The sequence below is a fragment of the Lonchura striata genome, chromosome 2, assembly GCF_050655825.1.
Source record: "Lonchura striata isolate lonStrDom1 chromosome 2, ASM5065582v1, whole genome shotgun sequence".
In the NCBI taxonomy this organism is placed as follows: Eukaryota; Metazoa; Chordata; class Aves; order Passeriformes; family Estrildidae; genus Lonchura; species Lonchura striata.
In genome coordinates, this window is record NC_140704.1 from 121,156,198 (window position 1) to 121,173,426 (window position 17,229).

At 36.8% G+C, this 17,229-nt stretch overlaps 1 protein-coding gene across 1 annotated transcript in view; it reads left to right on the plus strand.

The window, feature by feature from the left end:
* NKAIN3 (sodium/potassium transporting ATPase interacting 3) overlaps positions 1–17,229 on the plus strand; it is a 165,317-nt gene that overhangs the window by 133,395 nt on the left and 14,693 nt on the right. Inside the window, exon 3 of the mRNA XM_085572136.1 lies at positions 7,593–7,653. Within this exon, the coding sequence (XP_085428262.1) occupies positions 7,593–7,653 (61 nt within the window). The remainder of the gene's footprint in view (positions 1–7,592; positions 7,654–17,229) is intronic.

Genomic DNA, 17,229 nt, shown 5'->3' on the forward strand with positions numbered 1-17,229 from the left:
TAATTTAAAAATTGCATTCAGTTTTGAAATTATCTATAATGATACAGTTTTACTACATTTCTAGTAAAATGCTTATAATCAAGCAGATAGAGTGCATAATTGTATAGAGTCATATAATTGGATAACTATATATACTATAGCAGTAAATGATTGTTATTATGCTCCATCTATATACTGTTGTTACTCTGGATCTTTTTCCTTTGTCACTGTCTTGAAATATGTAGTGATATTATTTCTTTTCACATTTCTATCGTGCTGAATCATGAATACACACAGATACTGGGATAATATCCTGTTTCCCTTCTGTATTTCTCATTCTGATTTAGCACTTTTCTAGTCTTTAATGGAGGAAAAGGGCTTTACAGTTCTCTCTGCAGACTAATAAATGTGTTAGTGGCAAGTAGGTAGCTAAGAAGATTAACTACTCATGTTTCAGCTTCTCCTCAGTAGTTGTTAACTCTTCTGAAAATGCTAATCAGGAGACATTAATAGGTAGGATGCTTTGTAACTTAATGTATTTTTACCTTTTTGCTCACTAAATTCATTCTTTCTACACAATTTCCAATTTATAAGTTAAATTTAAGACATCTTGTCAATCTTTGTATCCTACAAATTCTGAATGCATAAAGATTCAATTCTAAAAGTTTATTCTTCTCTCATGCTCGCTCAGTCTTTGTGGGAAACTGGGAAATAGAGAAATTCCTTGCAGAATAAAAGGAATTGTGTTTGCCAAGTTACACTTTTGAAGAACCCCAAGACATAAATAAGAAATAATGATTTTCAGTTCTCAGCAGCAAAAAAGAAGTCAAGAAAAAGCCATATTCAGTGTGATGACAAGCTGGGCAGACTAGATGTGTACAAGGGTGGATGTAAAGTGCAGTTTCCATTTTCTCCAGATGGGAGAAATCTTCCAAATCTAGTTTACCCACAATGTCACACACATCCTCTTGGAGCCAGGTGTGCTGTAATTTTATTTTGTTTATGTGGATGGTTTGATTTGTTGCAATGAGATCTCTACACAACTCTGTAATTGCCTAACAGTGGTAAATGACCTGTTGTACACCTGACCTTGAATAGTAACCCTGATAGCCCAGGGCACTGCTTCAGGTAATCTTAAATACTTAGGGAAGAATCACATAACTACTTTGACCAGTGCAACTGCAGTATGTGAAGCTGATAGGAAAGTAATCTCATACTGTGAGAATGTATTTAAAGGCCACAGCTGATGATGATAGAGCAAAGCAGGAAGATTTAAATCAAAATTATCCAAATCATCAATTTTAATAAAAAGTATTTCAGTCTTCAGAAAATGGCCTTGATTTAAATAATCACTCTAGTTTTATTTTGCATTTGTCCTTGCTTTCCTAAGGAAAAGTTAATCCACATTAAGTAGCAAATATTAAAATACATTAATTAGCAAGTAAACATACATTTTTGCAATCAGTTTGATTCTTATTTTTAATAGGATATGTTCTACTAATATCCATTTATTAAAGCAATTATATGTCACAGTATATATTTGCTCAAATGATTAGTTTTTAAATTTCTTCTATGTTTTAATAGTTTCTCTCAGTTTAATGATGGACAATTATATAATCTAATTTCGATTCTATTAAACTAGGCATTTACAGTTCATGCAGATGTCCATAGCTTAAGCCTGGAGATTTTAGTTAGACTAAAGCATTAAAGTCTTCTTGAGAACCTACTCCTTGCATGGGAGAAAATTAACAGAGACTACTACTATTTTATTTCTACTTAAGGATATCAGCAGAAAATAAATTATGCATCAAAAGCCTTGATAATAGCATAATATCAATGTACGCATATTCCACTAATAAGAAATCCCTTTGTGGGCTGAAGTCTCTGCCAGTTTATAGCCTAAGTGACAACTCTTTCTCCCATCCTGAGCCTATCCTTCACTATGACTTTGAGAATTCAGTGACACTTCTCAGCTAGTCATTGAAGCAATAAGGTTTTTGGTAGGAAAATTCTGATGGGTCTAAATAGAGTGTGGTCATGTCCAAAGAACTATGGCTCAATGTTCAATACAAGTGGTATCACTCAGGGGCCCACAGTGGGACCAGTGTTTTTTCATGACTCCATCACTGATGTAGCAGCATTGTGTACACCCTCAGCAGGTTTGCTGATGGCACCTTGCTGAGTGGTGCTGTTGGTGGCTTTGAGGGAAGAGATGCCACCCAGAGGGACCTTGGCAGGCTCAAGGAGTGGGCCTGTGTGAACCACATGAACTTCAAAAAGGCCACGGGAATGATCTCGTACCTGGATCAAGACAATCAATGATATCAGTACAGACTAAGCAATAAAGGGCTTGAAAGGAGCCCTGCTGAGAAGAACTTGGGGATCATGGCAAATGTCCAACTTAACAGCAGTCAGCAAAGGGCACTAGCAGTAGTCCAGAAAGCCAATTGTACTGCATCATAAGAAGTGTAGGCAGCAGGTCAAGGGAGGTGATTCTACCCTTCTATTCTGCTTTCATGATACTCCACTTGGAGGGCTGTGCGAATATTTGGAGAGTTGAGAGAGTTGGGGCTATTTAAACTTTATTTTGGCCTTTTCATTTATAGAGGGGGCTTATAAGAACGATGGTTATATAATTTTTACCGTGGTCTCTGGTGAGAGGGCAAAGGGTAAGAGTTGTAAAATGAAAGATTGAACATAAAGAAGCCATTTTTTACAATGAGGGTGGTAAGGCACTTGAACAGGTTGCCAAGAGCAACTGTGTATGCCCCATACCTGAAAGTGTTCAAGGACAGGCTGGATAAAATTTGAGCAACCTGACCTAGTAAAAGATGTTCCTGCCCACAGCAGGAAGGTTGGACCAGAAAAGGTTTAAAGTCCCTTCCAACCAAAACCATTCTGTGTTTCCCTGAAATGTTTTATGTATTGTTTATTCTGTCTAGAGAAAGGTGTGTACCCTAACCACTGTGTAGATGGAAGAAGGCTGGGGACAGCAGCCTCTACCCACAATTTCCCACCTGATTTTCTGAAGAATAGCACTGACAGGTGTCTCCTGAGACACTTAACTAGCCTGGGCTCTCCAGGTAAGACAGGCAGTCTAGTACACTGCAGGGATCCCAGAAGGTTTCCGTGCCTTGAACTCAATGTTGTCAAGAAAAGGCCTCCTGGCCATCTGTATTTCTCTCTGGATCAAGCCAGACAGAAATTTATATATTTATACTATTTTTTTATATAGTGTATTTATATAAAATTATATGAATACTATGTAAATATACTAATACATACTAAATTTATATATTTATGCTATACTATATATATCTTTATCCTATTTATACTTTCAGGTGCTAGTGATCTTTGATGCTTTGGGCATCCTGTTCCAACCACTTAATTGGTCCCTTTGAATGATTACTGAAACTCAAGATAACCAAATTAAGAATCTTCCAGCTCATGTGCATCATAATTGCTTTAGTTATCAGGGAACACACGTTTAAGTCTATCACTTGGTGCCAGGCCAATAGCCAACATTTCCAGCACCAAGACTGGCAATTAGCCTGATGGCTAGATGGGTTCACATGAGCATAACACTATTAATTAAACAGCAGATGTGTTAATCAAGATACCAAAAGTAATTTGTTAGAATAAATATTTTATTAGCATGTCCATCAATAACGCAAAATAAGAGGTTTTAATTGATTCATTTACAAAAATATTCACACAGTGGTGACTGCAACTGTTTAAGGACCTGGAAACAAGTCTCATCTGTCAAAGGGTATATTCCCACTTTATCAGTTCTTGTTAATGGTTCTGTACATATCACTTACCCAACTGTAACTACTTGTTTGTTGGTTACAAGCCAAGCATTGCTGACCCCTCGAGCAGCAATACCTGACAATTGATGGTAAAGGGCTCTTTTTTCTCCTTGTTGCTTTATTCTTTCAGAAAAATGCATGCTGACTTTCAACTACAGAAAGATATTGTTGGATTATGGAGGGCTGTGGTTAGTCACCTCATCTTTTTTTTCCCCTTGAAAAGATCACAGAATTGAAAGGGGGTGTATATATGCTTTTTATTACTCCTAGTATTAATAACTAAACAGATGGGGGAAATGGTGTGTTTTAAACAAATATGCATCATAAATACAACAGCTAGCAGTGATTTCTAATGCTGAAGAATATAAAGAAATATATTTCTGAGAAGTAGAGAAAGGCTGCTGATTTTGCAAGAAGGTCACAGATTAGGCAAAGTGTGTTTCAAACTTTGAAGAGAGTAGGAAAAGATTAAGGAGGAAGTCTACTGAAAGAGCAAGATGTAAGCTGTTAGGATTGTTAAAACTCAGGCTTGTCATGACCCACATGCTTTGGAAGATTTTTTTGAGTGCTTTTCCCTATTGCTTTCTCTGTGTCAGATCATTTATTACTTGTTAGAGTGGAAGTCTTGCTGTGTTTTATCCAGTTGTCCAACACCTTAGACATTTGCAAAATCTGCAGGAAGCACTTACAGAGATACGTTTTATATAATATGCATGGATATAGAGTACACATGCACATATAAAAAAGGAATTGAATTTATAAAAATAAAATTAATTTAATACAGAATACCACTAATAAGAAAAAATAAATACATGATGGGGAAGGAGTACATAATTCTAATATTTGATCTTCCTTCACAAACACTTAACCCACAGCCTGTACTACAATTCATTTCTATCATGTGCATTATTTATTCAGCAGTTTTAATCTTCAAAATATTTTTGTCATGTTTAGGAAAAAGAAACAAACCCAAGTGACTTATACAGTCAAATTGCACAACACAAATGGTGATTTGGAAACATTGTAAATAAACAGCTGTTTATTTGCTGCCATTTACAATTTACAGCTGTTATGTTCCTGTTATGAAAAATCACCTGTGTTCTGGTTTTTCCATGGTACTAATGCAATATTTTTTTAAATTATATGTAACTGTCAGGTGTCACAAGCACTGCATCTCAGATATTGAGTCAAGAGGTTGAGCTAGGAGTGCAACTAAGATAGTGAAAACTATATATATTTTAATTAAGAGCTTAAGTGAATGAAGGATGTAGTTAGCGAAGATCATATACTGTGATTAGAGCTTAACAAGGAAACTAATTGATACCAGGTGGGGATAACTGAAACAAGGTTAGGAATGACAGGTGATATATGAAGTATTGTAAGAGTGCAGGAAAAACTGGCTTCTAAGAATGAGAGGAGGTTTGGACTGTGACCAGCAGGCCAAGCAGCCCTGCCAGCTTGACAAGGGTGAAGAGTTTACCATGGGGAAGATGTCTTATTTCCTCTTCAGAAGCCCACCAACCCAATTGAAGAGGACAATTGCACAGCCATAATGGACATCCAAATAATTATAATATGAGGCAAGAGCTAATGTTTATGTAATAGACATTGTAAAAACTGTCCTGGAAACCATTTGAATATGTAAAAGACTTTTGGATAAATAGAGAGCAGGAGTTTGTGACTTTTTTTACACGTGTCTTTGGGAGGTTACTCCCCATGTGTCCTGCACTGTAATAAATATGCCCTCTTGTCAACTTCAATTAGTTGAAGAATCATCTGTCTGTGCTTCAGTATGATTTGTCTTTTGATCTCTTGGAAGCCTTTATATTGTATTTATATTGTTTTAGTTGGCATGTCTGAAAGGTGCTCTAAACTGTGTTTTTAAGGAAAAAATATGCTTAATCCATCAAGGAATCTGTAAGCCACTGCTGGCCCTGGATATGCTGGTAGCAGAACTGTTAGATCCCATTGTCATTAATAGCAGGAGCTGGAGTGCTCCTAACCACCCACACAATTCTCAGCAGGTCAAGTGAGCTCTGCTGTGTCAGTGGGTCCCATCCTGCTGCAGCCTCCATGGCACCAGGCTCATGGGGATGGATCCATCCTGGCCACCTCCAGTGAGTGCCTCTTCCAGAGCTGGGTTGCATTTAGATGGCTTAGAGCATCAGTGCCACAGAGCAATGGTCACCTGAGAGAGGCTGTGACAATAGCATGCAGCAAATTGGACACCACAAAGCAGTCAGGGAAGCTGTAGTCTGCTCAGAATGAGAGAAGAGTTGGATTAAAGTCACTTTGTAAAAACAGTAGTGAGGTGAATGCCCTGGACAGGAAGCTCTGACAGGACGGTGCCACAGTACTGTGACAGCCCTCATTCACAAGTAGCATACTGTAGCTTAATTCTCCATGGGAAGATTAATCCCTTGGAGAAGGATTAAGCAGCAGTGAACTAGGGCCACTTTATTTCTGAATGGGAAAGGCCACACAGGGATTTGATGTACTTTATCTTATGTGCATTGATTTCAGAGCTTTAGTTAATTCATCTTAACTTCTCTGAATTCCCTTGTGTGGACAAGCTTTTTGTCTGCAGAGAGGCTTTTGGAACTGCTTGTAATGCTCCTCGTGCAGCCCAACCAGAAAGCAGGTTAGAATGATTTCTCTGCTTCTGAAAGAGCTTATACCTGTCTAGATACTATTAAATTACCTCTTTCTCAGATGGTTGATCTGTGACATCCTTAGAATAACTATTTTAATTAGATTTTTTGAATGAACCAGAGAAAAAGGCGTGTTCTTAACACTAATCTCTAGGCTATTCTTGAAATCTCTCATGAAGTGTCATTTCAAGATTTTGAGATAGCATGAATTGGGTACAGCTGCACAAACAATATTTTCTCAAGATTGGACATGTCTGGCCATGCAGTATAATTGGTTTCCTTGCCCAGTGGGATTTTCTTCATCTTTGGTCTTGGTCATAAGAAAATATTTTGTCTATATGGATAAGGAATGAGTGGAGTTTCTATTTCTTGATCGTAAAGATCTTAATCCCTTCCCCTTGATGGAACAAGTGACACAGATCTGGGTTAAGGAGAATGTTTTCATGTGTGCTGCTGTTAAAATAATGGCATGGTTTGACTGTTGTCGTTCTTTGGGGAAATGATACTGTTCATATCCTGCATCGCTAACATGAATTACATAAAATAAGGTGTTTCCTGATGTCAATGAATCATAACCCAGTTTTACTGTTCAGTTACATCATGACAATTCACATATCAATTTTAAATTTTGCCTAACAGTTTTTCACTGGGATGCTTTATGTAGCACCAAAAGACATCTCTTGTAGACTCCATAGAAGTATTACTATTACTTAATTCTGTAGCAGTAAATAAATATTTTGGCATTTTAGTAAGCATATGAGGTGAATAGGGGCCACATTCATGTGGGAAAACTATGTGAGAACAGAGGTATTGAAGAACAAAGAAATGTAAATAATAGCTGAACATCAGGGTACAGATGTTTTCCACCAGTATTACTCAATAGCAGTATTCATCAATACTGATCCCAGTGAGACTAGGAAAATAGGAAAATATTTTAAACTATAAAATGTGTATTTATATATAAAATATAAGTTATGCAACATGAGCAAAAAAGAGAAAATTAATTTAGCTGTTTGACTGAAATTTGTAAATTCAGGAAATAGAAGTAAATATCTAAAATTTAGCTGTGACACCTGTATATATCATTGTAGTAACAGCTTTATAAGTGTTCAATGTGTTCTAATGATGTTTTTTTCCTCTTTTTTTCACACAGCTGATTGGATTTGTGTATGCCTGTTACGTAATCAGTATTTTCATGGAGGAGGAGGACAGCTGTAAGTACTGATACACACCTCACCACCTCTGGAGCCAAGGTACCTGGGCTGAGACTTAGTCTTGCATTAAACTACCAAGGCAAAGAACAAATTTTGAAAAATGGCCAAATCTGGCATTCATGTATACAATATACATATGTCTTTATGCTTAAAGACATACTTCTTTAGGTACTAATAACTTATCAAGCTGGGATTGCAATTTCTGAACTTCTTAAATATTTGTGAATCTTTTACATGAGCCAGTCACAGTGATAAAAATTATGTGATCCATGTTGCATACATATATATATATATATATATATATATATATATATATATATATATGTATGTCTTTATGTATGTACATTTATATTTGAATCAAAGTTCCTGAAGCCTCTTAATCTGTTTTTTCAAATGACATCTTTATCAGCATTAAAATTAAAGGAGGGGACAGACCGAGCCATTTACAGTGTGCAGTATCACTCTGCTCAATAATTAGATAAACCTGATCTATGCTTAGAGACACCTAGACTATGTATTTAAAATGTTGATCCCATATGCTTGACTTGCTTTTGTCAATCAAACCCTTATATACATACTCATGTTGTTCCAAAAATTTGAAAATGTGCACACCTTAGGAAAGTATTTCTCAAAAAGTCATTAAGACACCATTGGAAAACCCTGAATATGCTGAACATTTTGGTAGGATGCTGTGTGAACAGTGGTTGTGAGAATTGTCTGAGTATGTCACCATACCCACATGACTGGAATAGCCACTGGTAAAAGCAGTAGAGAGAATGGAAAAGTCTTGGATGAGCAGAGGAGCAAATAGAAGAACAAATTTTAAAAAGGGACATGGTGTGATTATTTTAATTACTTCCTCTCATTCATAAGGAGGTAAACAGTAAAATAGCTCTCTCTAGGGGAAAAAAGAACTAATGTCAATAGCATTTTTTGATTACAGCATAAATAACATACAACTAAATATTTATTTATAAATCTTTGCACAGTTTGTTCTGTTTCTTCACAGAATAGGTTTAGTGGGTGAATATCATAGGAAAAAATAATTTAGTTTATAGGAGAGTATTTAGTATATAGGAAAGTATATAAGAAAATATAATACCTGAAAAATCTTATTGAAAACATAGTTCAAGTAATTAATTTCTGTGATGGAAAAGAAGATTTTTTTTCATTGAAAACAGTGTGAAGGACTAGAAAGACAATATTTTTCCATTGCTACAAATAGCACAATGTTCAGTTCTCCATCATAATGCAACAAACATTAGTATCAAATCTATTTTAACACTTTCATTTAAAGGTTTTTATAGGAAGAAAATATATCAAAGAGATTCTCAGGTAAAATTGAGTGGTAAGGAGCCATAAGCATGTTGTGCACATAGTGTACTGTGGAAAACTAAAAGGAGCCTGGATAAAGATGGATGTTCTAAAGGAGAGATATGAACACTTGGAGAAGTAACATAAATAAAATGTACGGCTCGAGAAGAAAAGTCCAGAAAATGCTTCCTGGGAAAGCTGGAAACTGCCAGTTAGGCAGGAACTGGCATCAGCAGATGGCACAGCAGCACAACGGCTGCGTGGTTTGGGATGTATAAACACAGCCTTTGCTCTGTGGAATCCAGACACTGCTCCTTCCCATATGGCTGCGATCAGTCAGGGCAGTAGCCAGGGGTTCACAGGGATAGCTGGAAACTTTGTTTATGAGACAGTTACTAACTAAATGCCTGGAACCAGGAGGCTACATCAGGTGTCAGGGGATGTCTGTAGGCTGATGAGGAAAACACAAACTACAGTGCCTTTGAAGGATAATTGTGTGTGCACACGCACACCCATATGCAAGCACAGATGCATCTGTACCTGGGAAAGCAGACTCTTCCTTTTTACACAACTGTTGGGTTTGTTTAGCCCTTTATAGTGTGCTTCACACACCCTGTTTTAGGCATGTGTGGAAGACAAAACTCCCGGGAAACTTTCCATGTTCATGGAAACTGCAGTCATGTGCTACAGATCATATGTGGCTTACACACTGAATGCCTCACGAGAGGGTTTTTTCCAAGTTAAGGGCTCTGTTCACTTTGAAAAGATGTCGATTTCAGAAGAGATGGGGGCTGCTTTATTTTCCTTTGATGGTGAGACCACCTAATTGTCTTTTGAGGGTTTTGAGCCATACAATAAAAATGGAAATTCAAATCACTGAGAATGGAGAACAGGTAACATATTTATCAACCAATAAAACACATCAAGTGCTAAGGTGATCCAGTATGCAGAACTAACCCAGTTCCTATTCTTCTCAACTGACTCAGGGGTCTGCATTTAATTTCTGCTTGTCTTTCATCACTTCCACTGACAATTTATTCTGTTACAAGTGAAAATCACCTCATTTGTCTTGGAAAATATGGTGCAATGTCCTTTGTTAGGAATGGACAAATTTCCCATTTCACTTGTATCTTTACATTTGATCTTCTATACTCTTGTGTGAATAGTTTTTTTTGGTTGGCAGAGAATGACCTGGGGTAGAGGCCAGACCAATGCACAAAGAACAGAAATAGAGGAGCAAAGAAGTGGAATAGATGCAGCTAGGAGATTTTACAACCATTGAAAAGAAGTAATTTCTGACTTGGTGCTTTTTTATTGCTTTCTAAGATTCTGAATTGGATCAAAAGTGAATAAATAGCCCTTTAATATCTCACTTTGTGTCTTAGCACCTATATGTATTAGAGCCCTCTATGCTTGTAGATAAATACATTATAGACAAATGTTAGCCCCTTCATAGGAATCCCACAGATTTGTTTTGAATAAAGGAATGTATGTTTAAGGCACAATAAGAAAATTGTTTGGATTTGATAATTAGTTGAGAAGAACAGGACTTATTGTGGAGAAATTCATGTTGCTAGCTTGCAGCATAATGAACAGAATCTAGATGTAAACACAGTGGTGCTTCAAAACAGATTGAAAGTAGACAGTGTTTACATTAGGATAAAAGTCTGAAAACCTTCAACTAAGACCAATTTTATGCATTTAAATATGATGCAGGGGATCTTTTTCTTAGATAGATGCAGCTATTCCATCATATTTTAGGCAATAGTTTGCACAGAATAAATCCTCAGCCATCTGAGTGTCAAAGCCTCCCTAATTAAATATACTCTGCAATATTTAATGCATTGAGTTAACCCCAGTTCTTGGTCTAAAACCCATCAAGCAGACTTAAAAATTAATAATAGCTGCCTGTTTAGCCTCTATTCAGTGCTTAAATGGATTTGGAGCCTGACATTTCAGCTGATGGACACTTTTCTGAACAGTAATAATGCTTGAGGAAACATTTATTTCCAGCTATTGCTCATCCTACCTACATTTCATACTGTAGTTAACTTTTACTTAGAAAGAAGATGGTAGCAGGTCAAAAGGAATGAAAAAAAAAAAAGAGACATGTAAAAGGCATACTATGGTAGTGGGGTTATTACCTTCCATCATTCATCCTAATGAAAAAGTCTATTTATATCTCTTCCCTTCATTTTTTCATTTCTTTCTTTGTAGATCTATCAATCTCTATAAGCCCTTTTGAAGGAGTAGAATATGTGAAATCTGTAATCATAAAAGCCTGTCACTATCCTGTTTGTGAATCATTTTCTCCTAAAAATGAACTCAGAAACTGATTTCCACCTTGACAGAGTTACTGTTTTAATTCAGTGGAGTCTGGAAACTAGGCAAAATACATTGCTAAAATCATGATTAAACTTGTTTCTGGACTTCTTTGAGTTGTTAGCACTACTACTAAATACTAGTTCATAAATGTGGCACTGACACATGTCAGAAGTGATAGTTTTGGATTTGGGGAGTGGAAACTGATTTGTAAACAAATTGCATAAAGAAATAGCAGTGAAATCAGAGGGGAAGGTTTGCCACAAAAACTACAGTTGTGATTTCAGCATTTTTGTATAAATCAGGCTGAAATGCTAAAAGGCCAATCCAATTAAACTTAAACCTCTTTTGTGCATGGGCAAAAATAAAGGAAAAGGCTTCCATTCACCATGAAGATTTATCCTCTGAATGAAAATACAAGAACAAAATTAATAAACAAATAAAAGATTATTTTTGTCTGTCCTCTATGCTAGTCATGTTCACAGCCCAGCTGTACTTTCAGAACAGAGGGGAAGATGAATTTTTTTTACAAATTACAAGTTTTCCCATATTGTGGTACCAATATGACCCTCCATATGCTATTATTAGAAAGATATTAAGTAAAGCAAGATACATTATTACTTCCTCTGAAAAACTACTGGATTGCCTTATCTGACATATGGCATTACATTCACAAACACCATTGAGCATCTGTTGTCAGTAATCAAACAAGAGAAAAAGAATTTTATATCTCATTTAATTTAATATTTATAGTTACACGGTAGGTCCAGCAATCATAAATTTCCTATAAATATGCTAATTTTTGCAAAGTGAATGAACAACTAGCTAGCAATAGCTAATATTAAAAATATCTGATTACCTTTGTATATAATTATCCAAATTTCCTTAACTAAGGAATTTTTGGGAACCCACTACTATCTTTACATTAATTGCAATTGTACATGCAGTCGAGTCCATTTACATTCTAAGAAAATAATTTCTGTGATAAAATGTTTAATATCAAGGACCACCAAGAACGAGAATTCTGTACTACTCTTCTGTTGAGCAATACAAAAATCAAACATCCCCAGTCAACACCTGTCCTAAATTATCTTCTTGAAAATGAGGACTTAATGAAATTTGTCAAACAGCAGCACAGGTAATCTCTGGGCTTTAGCACTCACCACTCCCACCTTTAAACCATAATTACTTGAAACAAAATGTGTTGTTCCTGGCCAGTGGATGAGTATGCTTGACACAGACATTTAAATTATAATATGTTTTAATGTTTGGCAGAGAAACAGCACTATGAGCTGCCACATTGACAGCATTCTCCTGACTTTAGCATTTCTGGAAAATGGAAGTGATTACCAGTATTTTTGGAAGACGTGAAAGCAGTTTACATCCTTCTGTTCATATGGACAAGAAACCCAAAACCCAAGAATTTTGATTCACCTGTTTTCGAAAAAGACTAAAACCAACTATTTTTGCCAGGTATACATATTGCTAGGTATAGAATAATAGTGGGTTCTTAACCAGAGGTATTCTGTAGTTGAAGTGAACGGTTTTCTAAAAACAAAAAGTGGCCTCCTGCAAAGGTGAAGTGTCCAACACACCTGTCCTCAAAGGTGGTCTGTGACATCTGGAAAGCCAGGGAGCCCAGACGATGCCACGGGTGGTTCCTTGCAGTGAGGTGCTGCCCACATTTCAGGGTGGCTCATTCCTGCAAACAGCCTCTGGCATCATCTTGCAGATGCCTACCATGAACTGAAGGAGAGGCTGTGGTGTGGCCAGAAATGTCACCAGGCATATCCAGGGGGATATGTGCTCTGTTCAGCTGTGGCCCAGGACAACCCCACCAGACATTTAATGGAGACAAATGTCAAGTTGCAGTTTCTGTAGACTCTAGAGGTCTGTCCAGCTGGAGCTTGTTGATTAGATGAAGACTCATCTTTTTACTACCCTACTTATACGTGACTCCATTTTCTCTTGTAGTGGGAATACAAAGGATAAAACTGTTCTAACAAGATTTTATGGTTTAACAACATCATATGGTCCTACAGTCCTACTGGTGTCCTCTTTATTTATCATTAGCCTTAGTGTGTGAATTAGCTGAAAATGCATGCTCATTCCTACACTAAATTAACCCAAGGAATTCTGAAACATTTAATAAAGGAAGAAATACTACAGGGATGTTACACTATCTAAATTACCTCTACATACTATTTCAATTTTTTTTTCTCTTTTCTTTTTTTTTTTTTTTACATTCAGTTATCATACATCGCCTGAGAAAGCATTTATTCTAGTTCCTATGGAAACATATTCATAGATATATTGCACACAGCCAAGGGTAAAATCTTTGAGGTGGTGTAAAATAAAAGCAATTTAACAATATAAACACAAATACTAGGGGGGAAAAATTTGATTCTACATAGGCTATTGGCAAAAACTGCAGCAAAGACATCCTTTTCTTTCTGCTTAAAAACCTTGAGTGAATAATCTGTTACAGGAAAGCAAATCTAAAAAAAAAGCATATACTCATACAACTGTCTGCTTTTACATTCCCCTAGCAAAATGAACAACATGGTCTTCATTTCCAGTTTTATTCTCCATTGTCTGTTGCAGCACACTGTTCCAAAAGATTGTCTTTAAATAATAGATGGTGCAAAATGTGCAGAAAAGGAAGTCTTAACTGTGGAGTATTTCTAGCAGCAGCAGAGTTACCTGCTTGAAAGTACCATACGTACCATAAGTTTCATGTGGGATGCAACATGTAAGGTTTGTCCAAATAAGGTGCAGACAAAGTGTGAGGAAATTACATCATTTAAATGAAGTGTAACCAATTTTTCATTGGTTGGACATAGTTTATTCTAAGGTGTGAATCAAATAACTTGAGGAAATCCCCCTTGAGTTTCTAAACCACTTCAGTAAAATATTGTAATCTTCAGTATAGAATTAATTTCTTAATGTTGAATTGCTTGAATAGGTATGGAGATAATAGTCAAGACACCATTTCCATGCAAGCCAGAAGCTCATTGATTTTTCATTAAGGAAGGGGATAAATCACTCAAATAGTAAGAGTACCTCCAGCACATTCCCACAATTCCTCCCTTAAGCACAAGTCAGAAATTTCTTCCTGAAATTCAGTAGAAAAGAATCACCTCAATCACTTTAGCAAACATTATATTATTGGATATTCTCCAGAATATTGTAAGGTCACAGCAGTTGTGATTAAGTCACAGTTCAGTTTTGAAATGTTTTGTGGGTGAGGAAATCCCAAGTGCCCAGAGCCAGCTGTATCTGGCACTACAGACAGCTCAGTAGGTGAGGCGTATTCTCTCCTCTGCTTCGTACATTGAAGTGATACTTGGTAATTTTGATCAAGTTAGAGTTGTCTAATAATTTTTTTTTTTGTAAAAAGTTGAGGAAGAGTTCAGGAGAGTAAAATTTAATATTTTTTAAAGATCTCTCTTTTACCAATAAATTGTGTGAGCATTCAGGTGACAAAAAGTGCAGAGCTGCAATCACTAGCTTCTATCCACAGTTCTGGGTTCTGACTGTAGAAATATGCACATATATTACATGTAATCATTTAAATGAGACTTCAGGAGCACAGGTAAAATATTTAGAAATATCTGTAAGGAAAGCAAAATAGATTTTATGTACTATTTCAGAAAGTACTAACACAGTTTTCTGAAGAGAGATATGCGTCAGAATGGTGTTATACCATCATGAGACAATTTACCTCTTTTGATAAGTATGTACATGTGTATATATGTGGGTAGGTGGGTATGTATATCCATATGGATGGGTGTGTAGTTGAATATATACATATTTTGGTTCAAACACAGGTATATACAGACTCCCCTTAACGATGAATTGATTTCAGGACTGATAGATAGCTTTTAAAGGCTAGTTCATTACTACCTGATCAATTTATGTTTTGCAAATACAATTAATGTTAAGCATTACCACCATTTATTCAGAACATTAAGACTAGATATATGGAAGAATTTTTTACAATGAGGATGTCAAAACACTGGAATAGGTTGTGCAGAGAAGTGCCAGGTGCCTCAGCACTAGAAACAAAACTGAAGGTCAACAGTCTGATTTAGATGAAGATGTTCCTGCCCAGTGCTGGGGGATTGGACTAGATTGTCTTTAAAGATTTCTTCTAAACCAAATTATGCTGTGATTCAGTGATTCTATGAATATTACATTCCATATCACATACACACACACACACACACACACATATATATATGTGTGTGTGTGTGTGTGTGTATACATATATATATATATATATATATATATATATATATATATATATATATATATACACACACACACACGCACATTTGTGCAACTGTGTACAAATTCAACCAAGGCAAATGCCAGGTCCTGCACCTGGAGAAGAGAAACCCTCTGCACCAGCACAGATTGGGCACTGACCTGCTGGAAAGCAGCTCTGCAGAGAAAGACTTGGGAGTCCTGGTGGACAACATCTGTCCATGAGCCAGCAGTGCCCTGGTGGCCAAGAAGGCCAAAGGTGTCCTGGGCTGCATCAGGAAGGACATTGCCAGCAGATTGAGAGAGGTGATCAGGCCTTTTCAGTCTGGAGAAGAGATGAATGAGAGGAGAACTTATCAATGCAGACAGATATTTTAAGGGTGGGTGTCAAGAGGTTGGGGGCAGACTCCTCTTGGTGGTTCCCAGTACACCAAGTACAAAATCAAACACAGGCAGCTCATACCTGAGTATGAGGAAAAAAAGTCTTTACTTTAAGGGAGGCAGGGCACTGGAACAGGCTGCCCAGAGAGGCTGTGGAGTCTCTTTCTGTACCTATTCACAAATAGCAACCTGCTGTAGGTGAAACTGCTTCAGCAGGGAGTTTGGACTTCACAATCCTCAGTTGGACTTCCAACCCCAAGAAGTCTGTGATTTTGTGATAGAAGAGAATTATCTTTAAGTAGGAATATACTTATAACCATGCAGTTTTCTTTAAACTGGAGATCTTAGCTTCCCTTAAATTTTTTTGTTTACTACTTTAGTAAATAATATCCTTATTAAAATGGAATGATAATTCTGATTTTAGGGGTTAGATCATTTAATGAGAGTTCCTCAATAGTTCTTAAATCCATGCATTGCTTCCTTACTCCCAAATACTCAGTATGCCTTTTTTTTAACTGTCTCATTTGATTCTAGTTTCTACTAACCTAACTTAATATTGATTTTGTTTTAGTCTCCACCTTCCACCTCCTTGGCCTTTCTGTTGAAATTAAATCTGTCTTTAAATGGATGCTATCCCAACCCCCAGTTGCCAGCACCTTAGCCTTTTCACTTAAATTGCATCCATTGTTAAATCAATCTTACTCCAGCATCCAGCGTTGCTCTCTTGAGCTTTCAATATCACATACAGGCCTAAGTGGTGCCCCTTCCTGTCTGTACCTTTCATCCAGCTGCTCTATTAAAATGAAACCTCTTTACAAATCCATTTTCCTCTTCCAATAGCAATCCTCTTACTTCTTCATTTCTCAATGGCAGCAACCTTATGTCTGTTTTAGTTTGTGGAGCCTAAAAAGAAACTTTTCAGACTCCCACACATCTGCGAAAATGCCATTTCTCCCAAAATCTTAACTGTCATGCAGATAGGTTATCCTAATTTTTGGGTCTCACCTTAAGTAACATGCAGTTTATTGTTGCTGCTGCCTGAGTGGTAATTTCCCAGTCAGCAAATCATGTCTAAGAGCTCTGCCTGGTAATAAAATGAAAACTGCTGCCGTTGGCGTGGGAAGCAGAAGCCTGGAGCAAATGATGTGCCCCCATAGTGAAAAGGTGTGCTGAGCCACGGGGGGCACAGGATTAGTCAGGCTCTACACTGGGCTGTAAACTGTCTTCATTATATGCTGATAGGGAATCTGGGATTTCAGAGAGCAATGAACAGTTAACACTTGAGACAAC